The sequence below is a fragment of the Canis aureus genome, chromosome 24 (genome assembly GCF_053574225.1).
Source record: "Canis aureus isolate CA01 chromosome 24, VMU_Caureus_v.1.0, whole genome shotgun sequence".
NCBI classification, from domain to species: domain Eukaryota; kingdom Metazoa; phylum Chordata; class Mammalia; order Carnivora; family Canidae; genus Canis; species Canis aureus.
This window is the reverse complement of record NC_135634.1, coordinates 35,395,013-35,421,893: the sequence shown is the minus strand read 5'-3', so window position 1 is coordinate 35,421,893 and position 26,881 is coordinate 35,395,013. Positions and strand designations below refer to the sequence as shown.

The following is a 26,881-nucleotide window of genomic DNA, read 5'->3' as shown; positions in this document are numbered from 1 at the left end:
ATTCTCTCTTGTCTCATGACACATATGGCTAACTTTTGCTTATCCTTCAGATGTTGCTTAAATCACCGATTTTCCTTCAGTGAACCTTCTTAGATATCCTCTCCTATCCACATAGTTTCTGCAATGCTACCACCATGTTAGTATGTATCGGGCCATTTTTATTTGCCATTTACTTGTGCTTATCTAACACTAGACTGTTTCTTTTATGGGAGAAGAACCACATGTGTCCTGTGAATTGCTGTGTCTGGCACCTAACACAGTGGCTGAGAAACAGCAGATGCTCAATTACCACTTAAAGAAGGAAGGAAATAAGGGAGGGAAGGGTGGACATTGATCGCCTAAAGATCACATCTCCACCTCCACTTTAATCTGTGCCTCACTTGAGTTCCAGGGACAGTGTTTGCTCCTCCTTCAATAGCATTTGCCAGTATCTTTCTTCTGTTTTAGTTTTCTGTGCACATATTTCATCCTGTGAGGGTCCCAGTTGTTTCTGCATCCCCCACAGTACTTTGAATATAGTAGACACTTAACTAAATAAGCACATACATTAAAAATAGCATGTTGTAAATGGAATATTCTGACTTTATGTTTTCTTTCATATGTAAAGAGTAAGGGAAGAACCACAAAGTCTCCCAAAATGCACTTGAGCCATCCTTTAGTTCTCAACTAAAAGATGTTGCTTTTATCCTCCTTTCATTTCAGATAACCAATTTGGAAATTGTCTTGGAATGTAAAAGTATCAGAATATAATTTCTTTTGTTATTTTAGGAAATGCTTCCTTTCCTTCTGTCACGTTTTGAATTGTAGATGTTTAACTTATCAAACAGAAGATGCCAGAACTGGTGGTGTTGACAGGGGGTGGGGCATGGAGGCAGTGGCAGAGAGAGCTCCAGAGCTGAATTTTCTAGCAGTTACATTTCCTAAGAGTCAGTGACTGGAAGACTGTCCAGCCCTGGCCCCTAAGCCAACCACTCATTTTACCCAAAGGTTCTGCTAGACCTCCAGCCAGAAGCTGGGGGCTTGGTCCACTTTACTCCAAGGACAACAAAGTCTTCTTTCTGGGAGCCCCAGCTTGTTGGTCTCAACAACCAACTGTTGACCTAATAAGCCCACTGCTTCAGCCATATGTTGTATGTATTGACTCACTTCATCCACAGTATGGAAAGGTCCAGATAAGCTATGAAATAGTGGCATTTGCCAGGTTCCTTTGGTGCCATGTTATCCTCAGAAGGTTGAACATTCTGTATGTCATCATGGAAGTGAGCACTGTATGTAGAGCCCATGAGAGCTGCACTACCCATGCACTGCCCATGAGAGCTGCTACTGCTACTGGTTCTGCCCACATATCTACACATGGGAGGAAATAGGAATTCTTCTGCAGAGGGGGAATCAGGACCCCACAAAGGAAAGAAACTTCCTAAGTTTGTTAGATGGCCTGTCTGAACTGAAATCAGTAATGCTAATCCCAGTCCAGGACTCTAGTAGTGAGAAATGTGCCAAGGAGCCCTTTCTGGGGAAGTTAGAGAAATGTTTGATGCTCAGACACAAGCACGTAGAAACGCCACGAGTCATGGCCTCAAATCATATGAAGGTAAAAAAATCAGAAATATGTCCTACACACCAATTCTCTTAAATTCTCCAGGGCCCAGTTCTTATCTCTGAGAACTGCTCATTCTCTCTGTCTGTCTGTCTGTCTGTCTGGTCCTTATGGAAAGTCCCTGCCTCCCATCAACCAGGGAGAAGAGCCCCGATCACTTACCCAGAGCAGTGTGGGAGCCATTGGGTGGTGGCTGTAGGGAGGTGAGAAATCTTGGCAGGTTTCTGGGGGCTGGACAAGGTGAGGAGCAAGTTGCCTCCAGGATGCCCCACAGTTTGGGCCCTTAAGGCAACCAGGGTCTGCCAGTATTGAGAGTATGGGAGTTTTAGGGGAGGTTCCTGGAGTGCCAGGAGAGGAGGCAGCAGTTGGCCGTTGGGGAGGCAGTTGGGGAAGTTCCAAGAAGTTCCAGGGAGGAGCTAACATGCAGGGTGGGTAAGAATAGGAAAAAGAAGAATGAAAAAAAAAGAAGAAGAAGAAGAAGAAGAAGAAGAAGAAGAAGAATGGGTGGGTTTTCTGGCATTCCCTCTTCCAAGGATTCTAAGGTAAAGGCAGAAATCAGAGATGGTTCTCTTACCATTTCCATTTCTCTCCTACCTTTTAAGATATGCTGTAAGACAGGGAGAAGAGACACCAGGGATGCACAGAGAAAGTTGTGGAAGAATAAAGAGAGAAACCATTGGGCCTAGAGTCCCAGAAAGAGACAAAGTAGCAAGCAAAACTCACATAGATACTGAGAGGAGAGAGGTGGGATTGGGAACTTTGGGGTGAAGGAAGAGCCCCTTCTCTAATGAGGGTAGCCTGGAGCCTCAGAAGAATGCAGAGGAACAACACTTGTTCAAGCCCAGGATCTGCCAAGACTGCAGAGACCACTTTCAGCAGGTAATATTCTACCAATATGGCCAGTGCATCGGATGCTCCTGTAAAAGGTGATCAAGCCCAGGGCAAGTCCCTGGCTTTCAGGACTTGGGTTTCCTGCTGTTTTAAATGACCACATCTGGGACCAGAACCTTGATTTCCTTCTGGAAAATTCTTCCCAGGAAATTCAAGGAGTCAGTGGAAATCCAAACATCCTAGATGACTTAAGTCAGAATCACTGAAGGTAAGCTCTAGGCATCAGTACTTTTTTAATGAATTAATTGGTCAGTTAATTAATTTGAAGTAGACTCCATGCCCAGTGTTGTGCCCAATGTGGAGCCTGAACTTACGACCCTGAGATCAGACCTGAGCTGAGATCAAGAGTCTGATACCCAACCGACTGAGCCACTTAGGGGCCCTGACATCAGTATTTTAAAAGTGCTTCTCATGGGTTTCTAATAAGCAGCTAGGCCTGAGAAACTCTGATTTTTTTTCTTAAATATTTGATTTATTTATTCATGAGAGACGCAGAGAGAGGCAGAGACATAGGCAGAGGGAGAAGCAGGCTCCCTGCAGGGAACTCAAAGAGAGACTCAATCCCAGGACCATGACCTAAATTGAAGGCAGACACTCAGCCACTGAGCCACCCAAGGGCCCTGAAATTCTCTGCTTTAAACATAGATTGGTGACAGACATTTGCCAGATGCTGAAGGTACAATCATGAACAAGATTCAGACCCTGATTCTGATGAGCTCTCAGCTGAGCAATAAACATACATCAAAACAAACCACAATGACAAAATCACCAACAGTGTGCTGAGCTCAGCCATGGAACCATCCCTTAGGCAAAGAGGAAGGTGTATTAATTATGTGTTTTATTTTATACATTTTATGATGGTTTGACGTCTTGAGGGTCTTGCTGGTTGAGGAGAGATGGTCCCTTGCTTCCTGGGCACAGGAATTCTTTTTTTTTTAAAGATTGATTGATTGATTGATTGATTGATTGATTGATTGATTTATGATAGACATAGAGAGAGAGAGAGAGAAGCAGAGACACAGGAGGAGGGAGAAGCAGGATCCATGCTGGGAGCCCGACGTGGGACTCAATCCTGGGACTCCAGGATCGTGTACTGGGCCAAAGGCTGGCGCTAAACCGCTGAGCCACCCAGGGATCCCTGGGCTAGGTGATTCTTAGAGATAGTGAACTCACCTTGGAACATATCTTTCTTATGCAAAGCAACGATCTTGGGTCCATACCCCAAAACAACCTCTTTTATCCAGCTGTCACCCACTGAGCCTATATCCCTCTGCCCAACACCATTCCAAGGCCAGGCACCAGGCACTGGACACCACCCACCTACCTCAGAGGACACTGGCATTATTCAAACTAGCTGACCCTAAGCTGTTTTCCCTGCTTCATCCCTTCCTTCCCATGGAAAACATCATAAAGGCTCTGGGACAGGCATTTCCCTCATCCCTCTGCCTCCTAATTGACCTTGGCACTTTCCCAGGTGGCATGATATGCCCCTTTTCTCTTGGAAATGGTAAGTAATACATTCTTTCAATGGCATTGACCTTTCTGTGTCATCACTTGGTCACCTATAAAGTAAAACCTCATGGTGCAATCAAGACAGAGGCTATCTCACAGGAGTGACAACCAGGAAAGGCTTCAAGAGAATAACAGAAGAGTATCCCACAAGCAAAGGCACTGAGGCATAGAAGGGCCCAGTCGACAGTGAACTAGAGCAGGATGGAATCACTGAGCACAAGTGACCAAATAGGGTGGGGGTGAGGATATGCTGGGAAACCAGGGAAAATTTCAGGGGAAACCAGGGCATGCTGGGAAGTTTATACTTGCTTAAATAACAGGTGATTTGTGCACGTATCTGCTCTCCAGCAGGCCCCACTAACCCATTTCTCAGTTTGGGCTTCTGTGAGATTAACAAAGTCATGGTAGAGATCTGTCACACTGGCACCAACATTCCTGGCCCGAAGAGACTATGGAAGGAGAGAATGGATTGTAGAGCCAGATAGAGAGGGCTCCTCTTCCTGAGGTAGAGCATGGGCTTTGAGCCTGAATTGTGAATTTACCACCTTGGTCAAGCTTAATCTCTCAGCCCGTTTCATTAGAGTGGACGCACTAATACGTGTGTCATGGTTGTCTTGCAGATGAGGAGGGAAGGCAGAGCACAGTTCTTGACTCTTAGTATATTTGTGTGCATCGTTTCCTCCTTCAACCCGAAAACATTCTAAATCTGATAAGAACCAAAAGAAACACATTCCATCAGAACTGCAAGATAGCAGCTCATGAGATGCCAATCAGTAACAGTTCAGTAAGAGTGTCTCTTCCAAACAGTCTCCATAAGCCAGTCCTTAAAGGTCTACAGAGGGGCCATGAGATCTGTTGGCTTAGCCAGTGTCAGCCTCCATCATCTTGCTATTCTAAATTGAAGCTTTGGAGCTTTCTGGGTTCCATGTCGCAGGAAAACCTTAAGAGGAAGCTGCAGGGCAAACAGACGTTGTAAAATGCCACATGAGTTCAGATGGCCCTGCTGTCTCCTGCACCTCTCTGCAGAAAGGAAGGACTGAAGATCGATGGTCTTTTCCACCTCTGCTCTCTGCCTCTAGGTGCCCTGTACCCTTGGATGCCTTGGGCCACTGCGCCTATTCAGATGACGTTGACTAAGCGCTGACCATGCATCAAGCAGTGTATGAGCATGTAACCAGAACTATCTCATTTAATCCTCCCCATGGCCCTATGATGTGGGCACTACTATGCCCACTTTACAGCTGAAGCTTGGTATCACATAGTAAGTGGAAAAGCCAGATCCCAACCCAAATCCATCTGAATCCAAATCCTGTGTTCTTATTATCCTCACTAGGATCTCCTGGGCCATTTACATCTCTCAATCTCAGTCCAAAGGCCTGTTGATGCAAACACCCTGTGCTACAATAAGCTCTATCTCTGATTCTCGGTTCACACAAACTGTAGCAGCCACAGGACATTTTGAGTCTTCCTTCTTCAACACTTTTCTCCATATGTCATCCCATTCACTAAGCCCTTCAGTTGTTAGACCTTCACTGGGTCCTTTCTGTGTCAGGTACCACATATCTCTGAGGATACATCATCCTTGCCGCTCTATTAGTGTGCAATTAGAGGAGATAAAGTGGTATACATTGGGTTTGGAGGCAACTTTAGTTGGTCCTTTGTGGGAAAGGTGACTGGAATAGCTGCCAGTTCAATGTTAACATTCACTGGGCCCAGCCATGTTCAAAAAGTGTTCAAGATTTGGGGATTTCCTCTAGGATAGATACAACACAATGTTTACCTCCACAGTTTAATGAGAAAGATAGGTATTTACTTAATCAACAGTGAAACCAGGCAGTGATAAGAGCTATAAGAAAATAATCCAGGGGATCCCTGGGTGGCTCAGCAGTTTAGTGCCTGCCTTTGGCCCAGGGCATGCTTCTAGAGTCCCGGGATCAAGTCCCGCATGAGGGACCCTGCATGGAGCCTGCTTCTCCCTCTGTCTGTGTCTCTGCCTCTCTCTCTCTCTCTCTCTCTCATGAATAAATAAAATCTTAAAAAAAAAAAAAAGAAAAGAATCCAAATAGTAGGGACACTGGAAGGAAATAAGGTCAGAATTAAGGCAGACCTCACAGTGGAGAGGGTAATTGCAATGAGTCTCAAGGGCTGCTTCCTCAGCTCATCATTTTTTTTCCTTGAGGGGGACTGGAGTTCATGCATCATGTCCTTCCAGCCTGCCTGAGCCCCAAGCTCTGACACCTGATTGTTTCCCTGTAGAGTCTCGTTAGATCAGCCTCCCTACGTGCCTTACACCTGCCCCTGGCTCAGTGTTCATGGCTGGGGCCTGCAAAGCATCTCTCCAGTAAGCCCTTGCACCAATCAATCACTTCTGAGCATCAGATTGGTTGGAAGGTTGAATGCTATAGTACTGCCCCGTGGAGAAGTGAAGGCAGCCAAGTCATTAAGCCCAAAATTTCTGATAGCAAGTGAGTACAGAGAGCTGCCAGAGGCCTGGTCTGCATGTCAGTGTTCACAGACATCAGCCAAGGAATAAAGAGCGGGCCTGGAACAAGGCCAGGCTCTAGGTTTTCACTGGGCAAGTCATTTGAGACCTCAAAGATAAAATCCCGGTAGCCTTCCTGGGCCTTACCTTCCTCTTCTCCTGGGTCTTGTCCGGGATGCTTATCTGAGGAAGAGGCTTTGTAAAGAAAGTACATGCTAAGATTAAGGTGGATCTTTTAGGAACTCAGGTGACAGCTTTATTTTATATGTGGCACTTATGGGTGTAATTATTTCCCAAAGCAATCCCAAATGGATTCAGGTAGAAGGGTTAGGGGAAGCCTTATCATCTGTGGCTCTGGAGGGGAGATGGGTCAAGCCACCCAGACACAGGTTTCTAGCCTATGGCTCCCAAAGATGGGATGACCGGGCCCCTACTGGGCCACCTGGAAAACCATAGGGACCCCATCAGCAAAATGCTTAGTCCCCTTGATGTCCTGACAGGGCCTTCTCAGGACAAGGATGGATTTGGATCAGCGGTTTTTAACCTGTGCTCTTTGGAGGTCCTCAGGGACTTTCAGGGGAGGGGGGCAGGGGTGGTGGGGTAGGGGTGGCAGGGAGCTCCAACCAGGAGCATTGATTTTCTACATTAGGACTCTGCTTAGGATACATAAAAATCACAGGAACATATGAGCATGTCTCTATCTATCTATCTATCTATCTATCTATCATCTTTTAACTGATTCTGCTAGTAAATATTCAATATCTCACAGGTTAATTGATTAACTTACTTCGGCTGAGCCTTCACTGTCTATTCTTCTACCTTCTCTACACGTTACCCCTTTTTATCCTCACAGGTATTTCATGAGGTATGGAGTGATAGCCCCATTTTTCAGAGAAGGAAACTGAGGCACAGAGAATATCAGACCCTTGCCCAAGGTACACAGCTAGTAAATGGTGAGTGGGATTTGAAATCAGCCATGTTGATGTTAAACCTCTGCTCTTACCCTCCACATTTTCCTGATCCATCCTCTCCAACTCTGAGGACTAGGTTTGGTGTTGCTGTATGTCTGTCAGAACCCTTGACAGCATTGTGAATATGGCTGACTTCCCTCTGCCAAGCCTTGTGTGCCACTTTCAATGTTCCCTCCGGGCCTCCAGGGACCTCCCCAGTCCACCCTGTGGGAGAGTAGTCTGATGGGAGGAAATGGACCTTCTTGAAAGGCCGCTTGTGGTCCACCCCATTTGCACATACAGCCTGGGTATTTTTTGATAGGTGTGAGAAGGAAAGTCTCCCCAAATTAGGAGTTTTAGGGGGGATATCCTGGTTGGCCAACGAAGGAGCATTGCTCACATGGGGGCCCAATTCTGACTACCCCTTCTAGGAAGAGAGCACCACTGTGGGGAGCTTCTTTCCAGATCTTAATCATGCTTGAGAAATAACACTCCCTTACAATCAGGCTCTCCCTACTGCTGCCTCTGGGACTCCTATGGCTTACTCTCCATGCTGTTCTAGCTCTCCAATCTACCCTGCTTTGGGAATTCCAACTTACTTTGCCTTGCTTCCAAATCTGACCTTTCTTCAATGCCCACCTCATTCTCATTTCCTTCTTCAAGTTTTCCATAAGTGATCCTTTGGACCTACAACACTTGCCCTAACATGCCATTATTTGACTTTCTAGCTATACAAGTCTTTTCTTCTCAGTTAGGCCACAAATTTCTTGATAGCAGCTGCTATGTCCTTGTATTGGCAGAGGTCCTTGGGAGAACCTCCTTTTGAGTGGCTTGGGGTCCCCAGGCAAATGCCACTTGGTAATGATAGTCTTCTTTTGGTTACCGGGTTGCCTACTCAATAAATAGAGCCTATAGTCCTTGGATTATAAACAGATGACACTATGCCCTCTTCCAATGGCCCTTGAAGGAGGTTCTTCTCTGGAGGACAACCAGTCAGCAACATTCACCAGAGCCCTCACGATGACTGCCTCAAGAGTGAGAGCATAGGGTGGCTTTTGGGTCAAGACAGGAGACAGCATCACACCTATGTTTTGACCTGTTCATTTCTAATGAAAATACCATATTTTTCATATCATATCATTTCACAGTATTTTATCATATCATATATCTCATGGAGATCCCATGGAAGGCCCATAGGGTTAGTTCCATCTCTGGAGTTAGGTGATTAGTTTCAACTAAATCAAAGAGACTTTTATTTCTTTATTTATTGCATTTTAGCACTGAGTGCTACACTTTGTAAACATTTGTTGAAGAATCAACGGAGATGTGGGAGCTTCTGGAGAGCTCATGTCTCTTGCTTTGCTGAGTCAGGGGCCTTTATTCCAGATGCTCAGTGTTGATTATACCATCATTATAGTATTGGAAAGTTTCCTTGCACTACTGAGGATACATATCCAATTATGTGTTCTGTTTGGTTTTCCCCTGGCCAGCCAGAGCACTGTCACGTGCCCTAGTGTACCTCTGTACTCAGGGCTATGTTCCTGGAAAAAAGGTCTAAACACTTGTGAATTGGAGCCCACTGTAACTGTTCATGCTCGTGTGGGAGGAGCTTATGTAAGTGGATAATTGCTACCCAGTAATCACTTTCCTTTAGGTTTGCTTAAAGCTGTAAGTCCTTGGTATGTGACTGCTAAGGGATAAATTTCAAATAAGGTAAAATAATCACTCTCATCAGATGTAAAGTAAGCACATTTTAAAATTTTTATTGAACTCTTCATTAATGAGGGAACTGGTAAGACCTTATGACCAGTTCAAAGGGCAATCCAAAGAATTGATCAGATATAGATCAGGAATATTGACATGAACATACAAATGGCAGCGAAACTTGCTCCTTCCACAGAGGGAGAAGGTAGTCAGTTGAACCTTCACCACACCGACCTTATTCACTTGTCTGTAGACAAGAATTATTCTGCATTGTTTGTAGTTATCTACAATTTATGGAGTTGTAAAATAGTTCAGGTCAGTGAAAGAGGCAGAATAGTGGAAAACCTGGAAGAGTATGCTCTAAGCAAGTTTCCATCGCAGCCACTCAGTAATCTCATTTGTTTACACAAAGTTCTTTACAAGACAGAAGTGACATTTGATGTCAATGAAGAAAGGACAGGCTATCTAATAAATGATGCCAGGGGCATTGAATTTCTATGTGTAAAAATAAAATGAGATATGACACCCTACTTTACAGGGAACAAATTTCAGGAGAATTAAAAAATGAAATAAATGAGATATTAAAGTAGAGATTTTTAAACCTTTGGAAGAAAATATAAGAGAGTAACTTCATGACCTTAAGGTAGGGAAGGAAGTATAACAGAAGAGACACAAAGTATATGAAAAAAGTGATAGATTGACTACGTTTTAAACAAAAAATCTTTTTTTCATCAAAAGACCCCAGATAGGGCAGCCCCGGTGGCGCGGCGGTTTAGTGCTGCCTGCAGCCCGGGGCGTGATCCTGGAGACCCTGGATCAAGTCCCACGTCAGGCTCTCTGCATGGAGCCTGCTTCTCCCTCTGCCTGTGTCTCTGCCTCTCATTCTCTCTCTGTGTCTCTATGAATAAATAAATAAAATCTTTAAAAAAAAAAAAAAAAAAAAAAAAAAGACCCCAGATACATAAAATCTTGCATTCCAATAGCCAATAAAGGCTCAGCATGCAAAATTCATAAAGAGTTCCTACAAATCAAATCAGAAAAAGACCAACAAGCCAGTAAAAGCAGGGAGGGGGGGTGCGGATACCTATCACAGGAAGAAACTGGGAGTACAAATTTCTCGGGAGTTGCACTTCGGTTACCCTTCCAATGCCCTTCAGATGATCACAAGCACCTCAAACCATTTAAAGGAGCTCAGAGACAGAGAGAGCACAACCTGGAGATTTACTGCAAACCAGCTCTATGCTCATCTAGCTCCTTGCCCTGATTCCTCAGGACGCTGGACTGGCTAGAGATGTTAACAATCGCAGTTACTCTAAAGATTCTCACAGTGGAGGCCAATTCTGTTTCCATTATGGAAGCCAGGATCTCGTTCATTCATACTCAACAAACCTTTGAATACCTACTTTGTGTCAGGAACTGAAAATATGGGAGAATGCTGCCTCCTGGAGCTTTGTCCTCCAGGGCTAATGGAGGAGTCAAACCCTAATCACCAATGACTGTGCCCTCCCAGATGGAGACAAACACCAAGGAAAAGCTCTGGGATCCTGCTGTTCAACCTACTCCTGTGAATCTGTAGATTTTTGTTTGTTTGTTTCTAGTTAATTTTATACTTACAGAGAAGTCACAAAAATAGCACAGAGAATATCCTGTACTTCAGCTTCACCTAATGTAGACTAATGCCTAGCCTGGCCAAAGAACAATTATCAAAACTAGGAAATCAGCCTTCGTACCGCACTATTAATTAAACTATAGAGTTTATGTGGATCTCATGAATTTTCTTTTTCTCTTCTTGGATCCAATCCAGAATCCCACACTGTATTTAGTTGTCATGTCTCCTTAGTTAGCACCAGTCTGTTAGAGTTCTTTGGTGCTGCTATAGACTGAATATTTGTCCCTTCCCAAAATTCATGTGTTGAAGCCTAATCTACAATGTATTTGGAGCTGGGGCTTTGGGGAGATGTTTAGGTCATGGCGGTGGAACCCTCACAAATGAAATTAGTGTTCCTATGAGAGGCCCCGGAGAGCTTTGCCACCCCTTCCACCATGTGAACACACAGAGAGATAGGGTCCATTATGAACCAGAAAGTGGCTCTCACCAGACACCTAATCTGCTGGTAACTTGATTTCAGACTTCCTAGCCTCAAGGACTGTGAGAAACCCATGTCTGTTGTTTATAAGCCACCCAGTCGTATCATTCCATTATAGCAGACACTCACTCTTTGACATTTTTGAAACAGATTCATCAGATATTTGGAGAATGCTTTCTCATGATTTGATCAAGGTCACACATTATCAGGAAGGAGACCGCAGAGGTGGCCTGCTCTTCTCAGGGCATCAGATCAGAGGGTACATGATGCTGATCTATTACTACTGGTGATAATGACCTTGGTCACTTGGTTAAGGTGGTATCCTCCAGGATTCTCCACCGTAGACTCACTATTTTCCTCTTTGTAATTACAAAGTGTTTGGGAGGAAATACTTTGAGATTTTGCAAATACACTGCTCATGCTTAAGTTTCACTGTGGTTGTTTTTTAAACTTATCCTTGCATTGGGCTTCATGAGACTGATTACCCCTGACAGTCAGCACCAGCCCTGCTGGGCTCCTCAGCTGAGAAAGTACACTCAATGCTCTTTCCTTTTGTCCACTGCCCATACGCACAAACAAGCCATGCTGTTCCCACCTGGGGCATTGTGTGGGGGTTTGCTACTCACCAAAGACATGAAGGCCTAGAAAAAAAGGCAGCTGGAAATATAATATACGAACTGTGATAAGGACTTGGAGAGAACTTTAAATATGAAGACAGGCTGGAGGCATCTGGCTGGCTCAGTTGCTGGAGCATATGACTCTTGATCTCAGGCTTGTGAGTTTGAGCCCCACATTAGGTGTACAGATTACTTTTTAAAATGCATTAAAATAGAAAAATAAATAAATAAATAAATAAATAAATAAATAAGCCTAGTAGAGTACTGTATTTTAAAAAAATGAGGGTACCTCGGTGGCTTAGTCAGTTAAGCATCTGACTTTTGATTTTGGCTCAGGTCATGATCTCAGGGTCATGGGATCAAGACCCAAGTCAGGTTCTATGTTCAGCAAGGTGTCTGAGATTCTCTCTCTCCCCATGTCCTTTTGCCCCTCCCCCTGTTTGAGCTCACTCTCACTGTCTCTTTTTCTCTCTCAAATAAATAAATAAATCTTTTGAAAAAAATGAAGACAGGAGGAAGAAATTAACTTTCTTTCACAACCCGGACAGGTGCAGGCTGGGAGGAAGAAAGCATGATAGGGTAAACATGAACTAATTTGTTTCCTTAAAAATCTGGGGAACTGAGGCACAATGTGGGGTAAGGGCAGCTTGAAGCACAAGAAGTTCATTTAAGAATGAAAGCAAGGAAGCTTGACTCTATACCATGGAATCTTTTTTTTTATAAATTTATTTTTTATTGGTGTTCAATTTGCCAACATATAGAATAACACCCAGTGCTCATCCCATCAAGTGCCCCCTCAGTGCCCATCACCCAGTCACACCCCCCCCCCACCTCCCTTTCTACCACCCCTAGTTCATTTCCCAGAGTTAGGAGTCTCTCATGTTCTGTCTCCCTTTCTGATATTATACCATGGAATCTTACACAAGAGGCTACAAGTTTGAAATGCGTAAGTGCTGAGGCTAAGGATGCATTTCTGGATAAGCCCCAGAGCAAAGGGAAGCAAGCATCACACACACCTCATAGTCACATTGTCCACCAGCTAGAGGGACATGGTAACCTGTGTGCGTGGCTTGAATGGATGGTCCAAGCCAAGCCTGCAGTCCTCAGGTTTCCATATGAAGATGATTAGGATCCTGCCAGTCTTCCAGGCTTAGGAACTCACTGTTCACTCTCTTTGAACTACTTGGGGTGGAGGGGTGGAGGTGGGAGAGAGGGTATCCAGACCACTAACACATGCTTCCGTTTTCTCCTGTTTGCATCCTGCCTTAACAAATTCTCCCTCCACCTCCCACTCTAGGCAGAGCTTCATCCAATTGTATCCTGGGACCGTACATCATCTTTCTAGAGCAGAATTAAATCAAGGATCTCCTGCTAAGAAAATAATTTGATCTCAGGATCAGATTAGTCCAGAATTCTGGTTATTAGATACTGACTGCCCTTGACTCTTCAGGTCTTAAGTACTTGCCTGCAGTGGCCACCAAGCGTGGGTGACACATCCCAACTCTGTTCTGACCCATGTAACCTCACACCTGGAAGATGATGTCAGGTCTTGGTCCTCTGCCTTTTGGCCTGTTTGTGGCTATGGAGACCATGGACTCAATGATTTTATTTTTGTCTTTCCTCATGGGGTTTTGTGAGATGTCATTGAGATGATTCTTACAAACTGCTAAAAGCTGGCATGTAGGAGAATGGGGGACATGGTAAGGATTCCCTAAGTTGCACATGTGCCTTTGGAAGTCGCCTTTGAGAGTTCAACCTTAAGTCTGCTTCTTCAGTCTCTCCAGTGATTCTGTAAGTTATTTTCCACATTGACACAGTTTTCTTTTTGGTTACTCCTGTGAGAAGGACTGTATTTCTGCAACTGAATGGTGACAGATGCAGGTCAAAGAGAGAAAGGACCAAAAATGGAAGGAAAAGTAGGTCTCCGCACTGGGCATGGAGTCTGCTTAAGATTCTCTCTCTCCCTCTCCCTCTGCCCCCTACCCACCCCACATGCACATTCTCTTTTTTTTCTCCCTCCCTCTCTAAAAAATAAAATGTAAGGAAAGGGACATAATCATAGATATTAAGGTATTTTTATCATGAGACCATGTATAACACTATGTTAATCAATTGAAAACACTGATAAAACTGATAGCTTTTCAGAATACATAAAGGTATTCAAATTTACAAAAGATAAAAAAACACAAAGAAACAAATAATAATGGAAAACTGAAAATGTTATTAAAGAATTACCTTCTGGACACACACTAGACCCAGCTGATTTTCTGAGAAAATGATTTCTAAAACAGCAAGATATTTTATTTAACATCAATTGAGGAAATTTTTTTTTTATTGAAAGTAACTCCTGTTTCTCCTACTTTCGCAGAGCTCATCATCCATCCTTATTCAAAGGCATTCACTGCTTTATGGATAAGGCAAGGAGGATGGAACAAGAAAGTGGTTGCTCAGCTTTGAGTTTCAAGGCACGTATTGCCTTATTGGAGAGACAGAGCCTGAATGCCAAAAATACTTGATTTTCAAGAGCCAGATTTTTTAGAAAGAAGTTATTTTTATTTTGTTTTTTATTTTAAAAAACTTGACTTTACAAGTCAATGGCTATAGATGAAATCAACGAGGGCACAGAGTTTAGGATCACAAGAGGACAGATTTCTTACTGGAGATTTGAAGGTGGTTTCACAGACACCAAATAAAGAGTCTCTGAAGAGTGCTCAGCATCGTGGCTTTCTCCTGGTTGAAACTGTGGGGGGCAGAGTAAGAGAAATCCTGAATAGTTTGAAAGGAGTACAAGAGCAAAGAGGTCCACAGGCTGGCTTTCCATGGCCCAACAAGCTTTGGAGGACACAGAATAAACATGGTAAGATCAAAATTGTTGAGAGAGTCATCTGGCTGATTGGCAGGTGGGGATTTGTGCCCTAGACCCTGGACAGTTGAGGGAAAGCAGACAAGCCCTAGGGACCCATGGAAGTAGTGAATGAGCAGGTAAAAAAGACTGAAGAGTTGTGTCAGGACAAGGGAGATGCAGCGTTGGTGGGCTCACTGCCAAGAGATGCTAGACCTGAGCTGAGTACCTATGGCAGCAGGAACCAAAGACAGAAGAAGGTGGCGTCAGCACCAAATATCTCATGCTAGAAAGATAAGTAAGCCTCCTAGAATTCAGATCACAATGGGGAAGGGAAATGATGGGGGTGGGGATTAGATTTCAATTTATACTCTAAATTGACATGTTTCCATACAAAAGTGGCTAAAAATGGGGCACCTGGGTGGTTGGTTAAGCATCCAACTCTTGGTTTCCACTCTAGTTGTGATCTCAGGGTGCTGAGATCAAGCACTGAGTCAGACCCTGTGCTCAGTGCAGAGTCTGCTTGAGATTCTCTCTCCCGACTCCTAACTCTGGGAAACAAACAAGGGATAGTGGAAGCGGAGGTGGGCAGGGGGATGGGGTGACTGGGTGACGGGCACTGAGGGGGACACTTAACGGGATGAGCACTGGGTATTATACTCTATGTTGGCAAATTGAACTTCAATAAAAAATATTAAAAAGAGAGAGAGAGAGAGATTCTCTCTCCCTTTCCCGCTGCCTCCCCCTATGCTCCTCCCACTTGTGCTCTCTCTCTCTCTCAAATAAATTAATAAATCTTTTTTAAAAACCAAAAACAAAGTAGTTAAAATTTATGAGTAAGTTTTCTCTCATCAGCAGAAATGGAGTGTCTTCAACTAAGTATCTATATTGAGAAATGACAGTTATATATCTGTATCTTGGAACCTGTGTGAAATTTGTAACTGCTATAAAAATTTAATGACTACAGCTATTTCCCTAGTCAAAAAAGTGTTCACCATTAGAGAAATATATAGGAAGTCTCCCAATACATTTTATAAAACTAGCATAAGTGTGACAGTAAAATCCAACAAAGTCCAAAAGAGAGTAATTACCAATCTTTCCTGTGAATAGAAAAACAAAAATGTCAAACATACTAGCAAGTTAAATCCAGTACTACAAAGACTAGTTGACCATAACCAGGTTGGCTTCATCCTGGAAATGCAGAATGATTGAATATTAATACATCTATTAATGGAATGATCCCTTTAAAAATTATCATCTCAATTCCAAAAAAAAAATTTGAAAATTTCCACTGTCCATTCTTAATATTGAAAACATATCTTAATGGAATGATACCCCTTGTTCATGAATTGGAAGACTTAATATTGCTAAGATGACTTCTTAGAAATTAAAAAACTTTTGTGCAGTGTGGCTCAGTGGTTGAGCGTCTGTCTGCCTTTGGCTCAGGGCGTGATCCTGAGTCCGGGGATCGGGTCCCGCATTAGGCTCCCTGTGAGGAGCCTGCTTCTCTCTCTGCCTGTGTCTCTGCCTCTCTCTCTCTCTCTCATGAATAAATAAATAAATCTTAAAAAAATAAATAAAAACTTTTGTGCATCCAAGGAACTATCAACAGAATAAAAAACACTCATAAAATGAGATAAACTCTTTGCAAATCACATATCTGATAAGGCATTAGTATCCAGAACTCATAAGACTCAACAACAAAAACCAAACAGCCCAATGAAAAAATGGGCAAAGGATTTGAATAGACATTTCTGTAGATATATAAATGTAAAGATGCTCAACATCACTATTTCGTTAGAGACATTCAGATCAAAACCATGGTGAGATACTATCTCACATCCGTTAGGAGGATTCTTCCAAAAAAGCAGGAAGTAACAAGGTGGTGAGGATGTGGAGGGATTGGAACCCCTGTGCACTGCTGGTTGGAGTGTAAAACAGTGTAGCCACTATGGGAGACAGAGTGGAGAGTCTTCAAAAAATTAAAAATAAAACTATCATACGAGCCAACAATTCCACTTCTGGATATGTATCTGTCTGAGGAGGGTATCAAGAAGACATGACCGGGTGTGGGATGGGTTACATAGGGGATGAGGATTAAGGAGTGTACTTGTCATGATGAGCAACAGGTAATGTATGGAATTATTGAATCACTATACTGTACACCTGAAACTAATATAATACTGTATGTTTTTAAAAAGAGAGAGAGAGGGATGCCTGGGTGGCTCAGGGGTTGAGTGTCTGCCTTTGGCTCAGGTTGTGATCCCGGAGTCCTGGGATCAAGTCCTGTATCAGGCTCCCTGCAGGGGAGTCTCTGCTTGTGTCTCTGCCTCTGTATGTGTGTGTCTCATGAATAAATAAATAAAATCTTTTTTAAAATATAAAAATAAAAAGAGAGAGAGAGAAGACGTGATTGCCAATTGATCTGTAAGCTGGATCCAAGCTCTCATCCTCCTCTCCTGTCCTTGGAATGTGTGTTCCACTTGCCTTCTCTGCTGCCAGAAACTGCCCCAAGGATACAACCTCAAGATAGAAATGTGTTGAGACTATCTGGACTGGGTACTTGACTAAACCCAGTTAAATCCTCTATATAAACATTTAAAATTCTAGCAGGCAGGTGTAGAGATCTGTTCATTTTGCAACAGCCCAAGACAAGCCTCATACCTAAGTTCCTTTGCTTATCAAACCTGCCACCTACCAAACTAGAGTGCTCTGCCTCTTTCTTCAGACTCCCTTTGCCCTCCCTGTACTAGAGCTAGTTTCATATTATACCCAGAAAGCTCCTGAGGATGTTGCAAACCAACAATACTCAAAAGAGTTGAAAGCAGGACCTTGAAGAGATGTTTGCACACCCATGTTCAACAGTAGCATTATTCACAACAGTCCCAAAGTAGAAGCAACCCAAGTGCCCATCAACAGAGGAATGAATGGACAAAATATGATACATATGATATATTATATATCTATGGTGGAATATTATTCAGCCTTTAAAAAAGAAAGAAATTCTGACACATGCTATAAAATGAATGAACTGTGAAGACATTATGTTAAGAGAAAGAAGCCAGTCACCAAAGGATAAATACTTTATGATTCCACTCATATGAGGCACTTAGAATAAGTACTCAAATTCATTGAGACAGAAAGTAGAACAGTGGTTGCCAGGGGCTGAGGCAATGGAAGGACAATTAGTGCTTAATGGGTATGGAGTTGTGTTTTACAAGAAGAAAAATGTTCTGAAGTGGGTGATGGTGAATGTACTTAATGCCACAGGGCTATCTATTTCAAAGTGATTTAAGTGGTAAACTTTATGATATGTATATTTTACCATAATTTAAATACATATTTTTAAAAAATTACAAACCAGTAATATCTATATAAACGGCAACTATATCTAGGTCAATCTTCAATCGGAAGTTCTTTCTAAACACAGTAAAATAACCAACATCATATAAATATAAACAATTATAAGAGAATATTGTAAAAAAATTATATGCCAACAAACTGGGCAATCTGGAAGAAATGGACAAATTCCTAGAAACATACAAACTATCAAAGCTGAGACAGGAAGAAATAGAAAATGTGAACAGACCTATAAGCAGTAAAGACTTACCAAACTCAACAGCCAAAAAACAAATACTACAGTTAAGAAATGGGCAGAAGGCATGAATAGACATTTTTCCAAAGAAGACATCCAGATGGCTAACAGACACATGAAAAGATGCTCAACATCACTCATCATCAGGGAAATACAAATAAAAACCATGATGAGATACCAGCTAGTACCTGTCAGAATGGCTAAAACTAACAACACAAGAAACAACAGGCATTGGCAAGGGTAAGGAGAAAGGGGAACCCTTGTGCACTATTGGTGGGAATGCAAGCTGGTGCAGGCACTGTGGAAAATAGTGTGGAGTTTCCTCAAAAAAGTTATAAATAGAACTACCCTATGATCCAGTAATTGCACTACTAGGTATTTACCCAAAGGATACAAAAATACAGATTCGAAAGGGTACATACACCCAGATATTTACAGCAGCATTATTAACAATAGCCAAACTATGTGGAGCACCCAAATGTCCATCAACTGAAGAATGGATAAAGAAGTGGTATACATAAAAATATATACATTATATATTTTATATGTTTATTTATATATTATATATTAAATATATATTAAATATTAATTTAAATAATATAAAATATATTTATAATATATATGATGGTATATTACTCAGCCATCAAAAAGAATGAAATCTTGCCAATTACAATGATGTGGTTGGAACTAAGTGTGTATTATATGGTATGTAATATGTCAAAGTGTATTATGCTAAGCTAAATAAGTCAGAGAAAGACATGTACCATATGATTTCACTCATGTGGAATTTTAGAGACAAAACAGGTGAACAAATAGGGTGGAGAGGAAAAGCGCAAAACAAACCATAAGAGGCTCTTAATGATAGAGAACAAACTAAGGGTTGATGGAGGAAGGTGGATGGGGGAAGGGCTGGATGGGTGATGGGTATCAAGGAGCGCTCTTGTTGTGATGAGCACTGAGTATTGTATGTAAGTGATGAATCACTAATTCTATCCCTGAAACCAATATTGTACTGTATGTTAATTAACTAGAATTTAAATAAGATCTACATTAAATCAACACATATTTGAAGAAAATTATAAAAATTTAATATGAAAGAAGTTTAGATTTTTTAAAGTAAATTGAATCAACTGAGAGATAGCTATATATCTCATTGAAATAGTTTAATATTTTAAAAATATTGATAATCTTTAAATGAATTTATAGGTATAAAGTAATTCCAATAAAATTTTGTGTTTTTAGTGCAAGTTTAGAAAATAAGTTAAATTTCTTTTGGGAAAAAAAATTTCTTTTGGAAAAAATCAGTATAGCAGAATTGTCAAAAATTATTTGAAAAAGAAAGTTAAGGGAGTATGAAGGGGAGAAGATCATGTCTTATTTATTTTTTTCCTGTAAAGCTATAACAATTAAAACATTATGGTTCTGTCACAAGAATAAATAGCTCCATGAGACAGCACTGAAAGTCTAGGAGCAAACCTAAGTAGGAGTGGTTATTTAATATATAATAAAAATGAGATTTAAATTAGGGAAGTACAGAAGCTAGGACAATCGACTATTCAGAAAAACATTAATTTCAGTTGAAATAGTTCAACATGAAATACAAAACTATAAAAATGTGAGAAAAATAATACAAAACATTTATATAATATTGGGGAGGGAAGTCTTTCTAAGATTAGAAGCAAAGAAAAAAAAAAAAACAAAAGCAAGAAGTGGATATCTCTAAAGAGAGAAAATTGAAATTTTTGTATGCCCGTACACAAGCATTAAATTATGAGATGCCAATAAACAAGATGGAAGTCAAGCAACAAACTGGGAAATAATATTTATAACAAATGACAAAAGATTAATATTCTTAATACATAAAGAGCCATTATAAACCAATAGGAAGAATGTATCATTGCCCTGAAAAATAAGTAAAGCTCACAAACAATTCAAAAAGGATGAACACATGACTGAAACCATGTTCCTGCCTATTCACAACAAAGAACGCAAGTTGAAACCAGGTACATCTTAATACATAATAAATGTAAAAAAAAAACAAAACAAAACCAAAAATACATAATAAATATCAAAAGCCATAAAAATTTTTATACAGTTTAACCCAGGAATTCTAGTAGGAATTAACCCAAGGAAATGCCCATGTATTTGCAGCATTATTTGTAATAGCAATAGTTTGGAAACCATAGAATTCTAACAGGAGGGAATGAGATTTTTTTTAACTGATTGTATTTCAGGTAGGAAATAAAACATTAGAAATAATGTAAAAAAAATTAGTAAGTGTGGGGCACCTGGGTGGCTCAGGAGGTTAAGCGTCTGCCTTAACCTCCTGATCAGCTCAGGTCATGATCTCAGAGTCCTGGGATTGAGCCCTGCATCGGGTTTCCTGCTAATTAGGGAGCCTGCTTCTCCCTCTCCCTGTCCCCCCACTCCCCCCCCCCGCCCCACTCTGTTCCTGTGTGCGCTCTCTCTCTCAAATAAATAAACAAAAATCTTTTTTTTTTAATGACTAAGTGCTATGGAAAGATGCACACAGCTATAGCAGGGTTCCAAGAGGAACTTGATGCACACTCAAATTGGGATAAATCAAGGAGCAATTAATAAAAGGGCTACTTACAAAGATGAGGCCAGAAAATAGGGGGACACCTGAAGGTGGTGAAGTAACTGAGAGCTAGTAACAACAAACTGTCACTAGACCTCGAGGGCTTTGGGGAGGAAGTGCGGGACCACAGCAAGCTCAATGAGGCACTTAGGATGCAGGATTTGAGGACACATTCACCCTCAGGGTTGAGCAAGTCACAGTGAGTGCCTCCTTACATGTTTGCGCCAGAGGCACCTGCCTCACCCCATGCTAGTCCTGGCCCTGGGGGACAGAGCTATTAAAGGCACCTAGAAGGAAGATCCTGCAGAAATGTCTGTGAGGAGAGGAATGGTAACCTTTCACAGGGGGCCAGAGGCAGCAGACTCACCCGGAAGCGAGAGGGCAAGGCTGCTTTATAGTCAGCCTCTGGGACAGACCACAGGACAGACCACAGGACAGAGAAAAAGTGGATCCAAGGGTCACAGAGACTTCCCTAGAATGACACAAACTTAAGCAAAACAGGCAGGTTCCAAAGCACTATCTAAAATCCGATGCCTATTTTTACATCAATTTTATTTAGTCCTATACCTGGGGTGTAACATTACATTATGGTTGATTTTTAAATAGTTTTCGCTTTTATATGTATTCGCTAAATCTAGTGGAATGAATGTCATACAAAGAAAAAGAAACAATTCCAAAAATCATATGTAGGTTATGGCCTGAAGAAGATGAAGTAAAAAGCGTGGATGAAAAAAAGTCAAAATATTTATAGGGGTTGCTTTTGGACCATGAGCATTTACAGAGTTATGAGTGCTTATTTCTTGGGGGGCAAGCGTTGTAGTTTTGTTTTTGTGTGTGCATCTTAGCCATTTTCTTTCTTGAAAGTGTCCTAAAGTGAAGGTGTGTCTTGCTATCATAAGTCCAGAAGCTATTCAATAAGTAGATTGGAGAGAGGCCAAGAGAGGGGTGCAAGAAGGAGAGGAGAGAGGAAAGCATCTCCGTAAATGGCCCCCTGTCCTCCCTGTGAGCTGACACCCCGAGCTCAATTATATTTATCTAATGTGTACAATTATATGATTTCTTGGGCTCCTTTTGCTCCAAAATTCCTTTTATTTTATTTTATTTTTCCAAAATTCCTTTTAAAGAAGAAACACAACTCTCATTTGGCAGTCCTGGTAACCTGTGGTAATGGTCATGAGACAAGGCTGACCAAGACACGGCCTAAGTAAGTAGAGTACGGACACGGAGCAGGAGCTGGGAGCGCCACCTCCCTGCAGGCCTGAGCATTGCAGCTGAGCGCTAAGAGCCCATTTCCAGGCTCCAGGACGTGCTGCCCTCTGCATGCCCCCTTGCAGGCGCCAGGTGCTGACCCCCTCTTCCTTCCCTGGCCAAATTCCAGTTCACTGTGTTTCTAGAGTCTCTGTCTTCACAACGCTTGCCCCCCCCCCAGAAATAACTGCTCATGACTCTGTAAGCACTCATCACCTAAAAGCAACCCTGTAAATTTTTTGGACTTTTCCTCCAGGCTTTTTACTTCATCTTTTTCAGGCCATAACCTACATATGATTTTTGGAACGTTTCTCTCTTTTTTTTCTCTCTCTCTCTTTTTATGACATTTATTCTATTAAATTTAACGAATATGTAAAAGCAAAAATTTGGGTCTTGACCTCCTCGAGGTGAATTCAGCATTCACAAGTATGAGCCATCCAACACTATGGCTTCCTGGGTCCCGGACTGCCTCACTTTCAAGAGCTTAGCTTCTATTCTATCTCCACCACCCACTCCCCAGGGCACACTTGGAAGCTCCTTTGTGCCTAGAACCATTGCACTTCTGCAGCTTGCACCCTCACATCCCTGTTCAGCCCATTCTTGCAGCTCTCCCACTCAGCCACTGCTTCCCACTGCAGCTGTCTCCTGGCCTCATCCAATCCATCTGTCTTGTGCATTGCTTGTTTTCTGCTATCATTGTGTCCCTCTTTCCAGCCCAGGCTCCTCAAACTGCAACCATCAGCTCAGTGCCATCTTTTTTTAAGATTTATTTATTTATTGGAGACAGAGAGAGAGAGGGCAAGCAGGGGGAGAGAAACCTAAGCAGACTCCTGCTGAGCACAGAGCCCACCACGGGGCTTGATCTCCCCACCCTGAGATCACAACCTGGGCCAAAACCAAGATTCAGTGGCTTAACTGACTGCGCCACCCAGCACCCCTCAGCACCATCTTTTACCTTCTCCTGGATGTCTAACCTAGGAAGTTCCAGACAGAACTCCAGCCCTGGAGGAATCTGACTTCTTGCCTTATCTCTCTGTAACCCAGGCTGTTGATGAGAAAGCACACAACTCAACAGATGGTTGCCACTAAAATGGGGTGGTCCATTGGGTCCTCAATGTTGCACTGTTTGTGATTTTCTAGTCCCTTCTTTCCCTCCCATTGGCCCTGGTAATAATTTCAAACCTTTCAATCCTCAGCAAATATCCCTACCTCTCTTTCTTAGTTCTTTTTTACTGGGAAAAAATAGGATTTATGAAACAAGAACTACCCGAATTCTCTACCTTCCTCCCAAAATAATGGGAAGGTATCTCTCCCTAGGTCCAATGCTTATCCCTCTTCCTGTACTTCAGTCCTGGCCCTGACATGCTAAGTTGACCCCTCCATTGTTTCTCTCCTTTCCTGTATCTAATCCCTCCCTTTCAACTTGCCAGCACGTAAACATTTTTTAAATTATATATAGAGAGATAAAGCGAGCAGGGGGAGGGGCAGAGGGAGAGAAAGAGAATCTCCGGCAGACTCCACAATGAGCACAGAGCCTGACACAGGGGCCGGATCCCAGGACCCTGAGATCATGACCTGAGCCAAAACCAAGAATTGGGCACTTAACCAACTGAGCCACCCAGACGCCCTAGCATTTAAACATTCTCAAGTCTTTTCCAACTATAAAAGATCTCTCTGCAGTGGATGCCCTGATGCATAACCCAGATGCCCCCTCTGGACTGAGGCATTCAATCTCCCAGCTGCTGGAAGTGTGGCCACTGGCTGCTCACACCTGAGGCCCCCCCTGAGGATTGCCAAGGAGAGTTGCTTGGTCTCAGGTAACCCCCGTTCCCCAAGGTGGGTAGCTAACTGACTGGTGCTAGAGTATTTGAAGGGTACTCTGGATTTGTTTTAAGCAGATAAGGAAAGACATACAGGCATGCAGATGACTGTCGTGAAGAAAGAAGTTTATACACACAGATCCCTAGAAATAGAAGGCAAGGCACACCATGCAGGGCCATGTGAAGAAGTGCACATTTCTATCAGGAGACAGAGGAGCAAGGAGAAAGAGAGGAAGATGTGGGCAATAACTTTTATTATGGCTTCCATGGGAAAAGTGATGCAAGGCAGCATAAGTAGGTTTAAGATCGGCTAGTTTGAATAATTTTATGGACTCTAGGATATAAGAGCTGTCCCTCGTCATCTAATGTCTGACCTGAAGTAACTAGTGCGGGGGTTAGTGGCCCTGAGTGTAAGAATCCTTTAAGAGTCCCATAAAGAAAAAAAATAATAATAATAATAAAAAGAGTCCCATAAAGGTGACGGTTGAGGGTCTGAACTCTTGATTGGTTGTGAAAGTTATGCTCACAAGGGAGTCATTTGCTACCTCTAAGAATTAGCTAGCCATACCAGGGGCAGTCTCTCTGGGATCAGCAAGATATTAAAATGTGAGAAAAATACAGAAAATAAAAAGGCATGAATAATAAAGGGGGTGAAGTCTCAATCCTGCCTGTCCTGATTCTGGGTCAACTCTGAAGGCCACCCTAGCTCCACAGCTCCCAGAGCGCTCTGCTCAGGCCTGTGTCACCACAAGCCACACTCCAGTTCCACCTCTGCTCCTCGTGCTGCATCACCCCATGGACTGCCACCAGCAAACCTGCATCTCAGCACCTGCCTCCCAGGGAACCCACCCAAGATGGTCTCTCTCACTGCCAGACCCCCAACCTCCCCCCATCTTTCCTTCCCAGCCAAACTTGGGGGCACCACCTCTGCTCACTGTCTCCACCTCTACAAATCCACAGCCACACTTTCTTCTCAGTGGTTCTCAAACTTCAGTGTGAATCGGAGTCACAGGGAGGGCTTGTTAATGCAAAGATTGCACAACAGGACCTCCAGAGTGTCTTGACGGAGTAGACCTGAGGTGCGGCCCACAATCTGCCCTTCTAACAGGCTGCCACATTGGAGAAGCCCCTGCCACACCAGTTCCCCACGTCTGTCAAGAGGAAGTCCACACTTCTGAGGCTCTTCAGGTGGCTGGCTGACAGGTGGTCAGCCTCACCTCTTGCCAGGCCTCTCTGTCATCCAGTCATTGCCATACTTGTGCTTTCTCCTAGAGAGATGCTTGCCCTTGTGCCTCTGGGCCTTTGCACGTGTCTTGTTTGCTCTGGCAGGTGCTTCCTCAACACCCCTGACTTCTTTCCCCTGCCTGGCTCCCTCCTTGTCAGCTTCTTGTCTCTTTTCCAGTCACTTCTTCAGGGAAGTCTTGATCCTCTAAAGGGAGGCAGCCCTCACTAAATTATCACCAAGTGAGTGGAAAACGAATAATGGTGGAGGTGCTGCTCTTTCATTATAGAAACCCCCTCCTCTGGGCTGAGGCAAAGATGGAAAAGACAAAGGAAGAATACGGTGGGGAGTGCTGGGCCACACTGGAGGCTCCCCGGGGGACAGCAGGGAAGAAGTGGCACCTGCAGGAGGAGGGGCACATAGCAGGTTTTCTCTTGCTTAAAGCTCCTCTAGCCTTAAACAAAGACATGCCTGTCCTGCTCTGCTAGGCCCCCTCAGCCCACCACCCGGGGCAGATGAAACTCATCCCCTTGGGACACCTGGGTGGCTCAGTGGTTGGGCATCTGCCTTCAGCCCAGGGCGTGATCCTCGAGTTCCAAGATCAAGTCCCATATCGGGCTCCCTGCATGGAGCCTGCTTCTCCCTCTGCCTATGTCTCCTATGTCTCTGCCTCTGTGTGTGTGTGTCTCTCATGAATAAATAAATAAAATCTTGAAAGAAAGAAAGAAAGAAAGAAAGAAAGAAAGAAAGAAAGAAAGAAAGAAAAGAAACTCATCCCCTGCACCAGCTCTCCTGGGGGAGCCACCCCCTCCCCCAATCTGGGGCCTCCAGCCAGTTCTGGTGAGAGTCATGTGATCACTTGGGCGTGCATGACAAGCTCCCCAGAGTGATGCTTTGGGGGGTGACCTTGTTGTCTGGGACAGAGCCCTCTCCTTGCACACTTGCCGCTGTCTGTAAGGGCTGGGCTACTTCCCGGGCCTGGGGTGGGGGTGGGCAGGGGCGGGGGCAGGACCCCACTAGCTCTTCCTCCCCAGATATTTGGCCCCAATTTCCAGGTCCAGGTTACGTAACACCTGAGGAGAACTACACTCCCCTGTCACCCACACCTCTTCCCTTTCGTGGAGCATTTCACAGACGCAGCTGCTTCTCAGAGAAGGTCTATTTTGGGAGCTGTTTTCATTTGACCTATATTAAGCACAGTCACAAGGCAGAGGCAAGTTGCAGGGTGCAGGGTGGCCTGCTTGCTCTTTGTGCTTTTTTAGTGTGACGGGTGAGAAAACCAGCCAAGCTGGTGCCCACAGCTCTGGAGCTGAGACTGGAGTGGCCCAGGGAGCTCGCCGTGGCATCAGGCTACAGAAAGCTCTAGGTGCAGGCGGTTTACCTGTAATGGTGTAGGCCCGGGCTGCCTCCCCTTCCACAAGTCTGGTTTGTGTCCCCCGAGGCCCCGCCAGAAGATAATACTTTGTTCACTGCAGCACAGGTCAGGGAGAAATGTAGGTTCCCTGCAGGCCCAGAATATACCAGGCCGGGAAGAGTCTGGGCCTGTGAAGTGCAGCTCGCAGAGTTTTAATGGGCCGTGGAGCCCCCTCCATGGGGAATTGCCTTTCCTGGGTTAATAATTAAATCACATGACCAGCAGGGGGAGAGAACGGGCTGCTGGGAGCCATCTGGCCCAGGTACTGTGCACAAACAGGTACTGCTTAGAGTCCACATCA

General features: G+C 43.4%; 1 protein-coding gene and 1 long non-coding RNA gene across 6 annotated transcripts in view; one reads left to right on the top strand and one right to left on the bottom strand.

The window, feature by feature from the left end:
• The window catches only part of PEBP4 (phosphatidylethanolamine binding protein 4), a 247,070-nt gene that overhangs the window by 209,089 nt on the left and 11,100 nt on the right, over window positions 1-26,881 (bottom strand). The window contains exon 1 of one of the 5 annotated variants that reach the window (XM_077868850.1): window positions 20,892-20,991. The exons of 2 other annotated variants lie outside the window; for them this stretch is intronic. Coding sequence is in view for 1 of the 3 variants with exons in the window: in XM_077868843.1 (XP_077724969.1) it covers window positions 1,760-1,780 (21 nt within the window). In the remaining 2 variants the exon portion in view is untranslated. Of the gene's footprint in view, window positions 1-1,759; window positions 1,985-20,891; window positions 20,992-26,881 lie in introns of those variants that run through there. 2 more of the 5 variants (XM_077868847.1, XM_077868843.1) reach the window with 2 other exon arrangements.
• LOC144296043 (uncharacterized) overlaps window positions 2,108-26,881 on the top strand; it is a 34,411-nt gene continuing 9,637 nt past the window's right edge. Inside the window, exons 1-2 of the long non-coding RNA XR_013363177.1 lie at window positions 2,108-2,476; window positions 14,209-14,697. This is a non-coding gene — a long non-coding RNA (uncharacterized LOC144296043). The remainder of the gene's footprint in view (window positions 2,477-14,208; window positions 14,698-26,881) is intronic.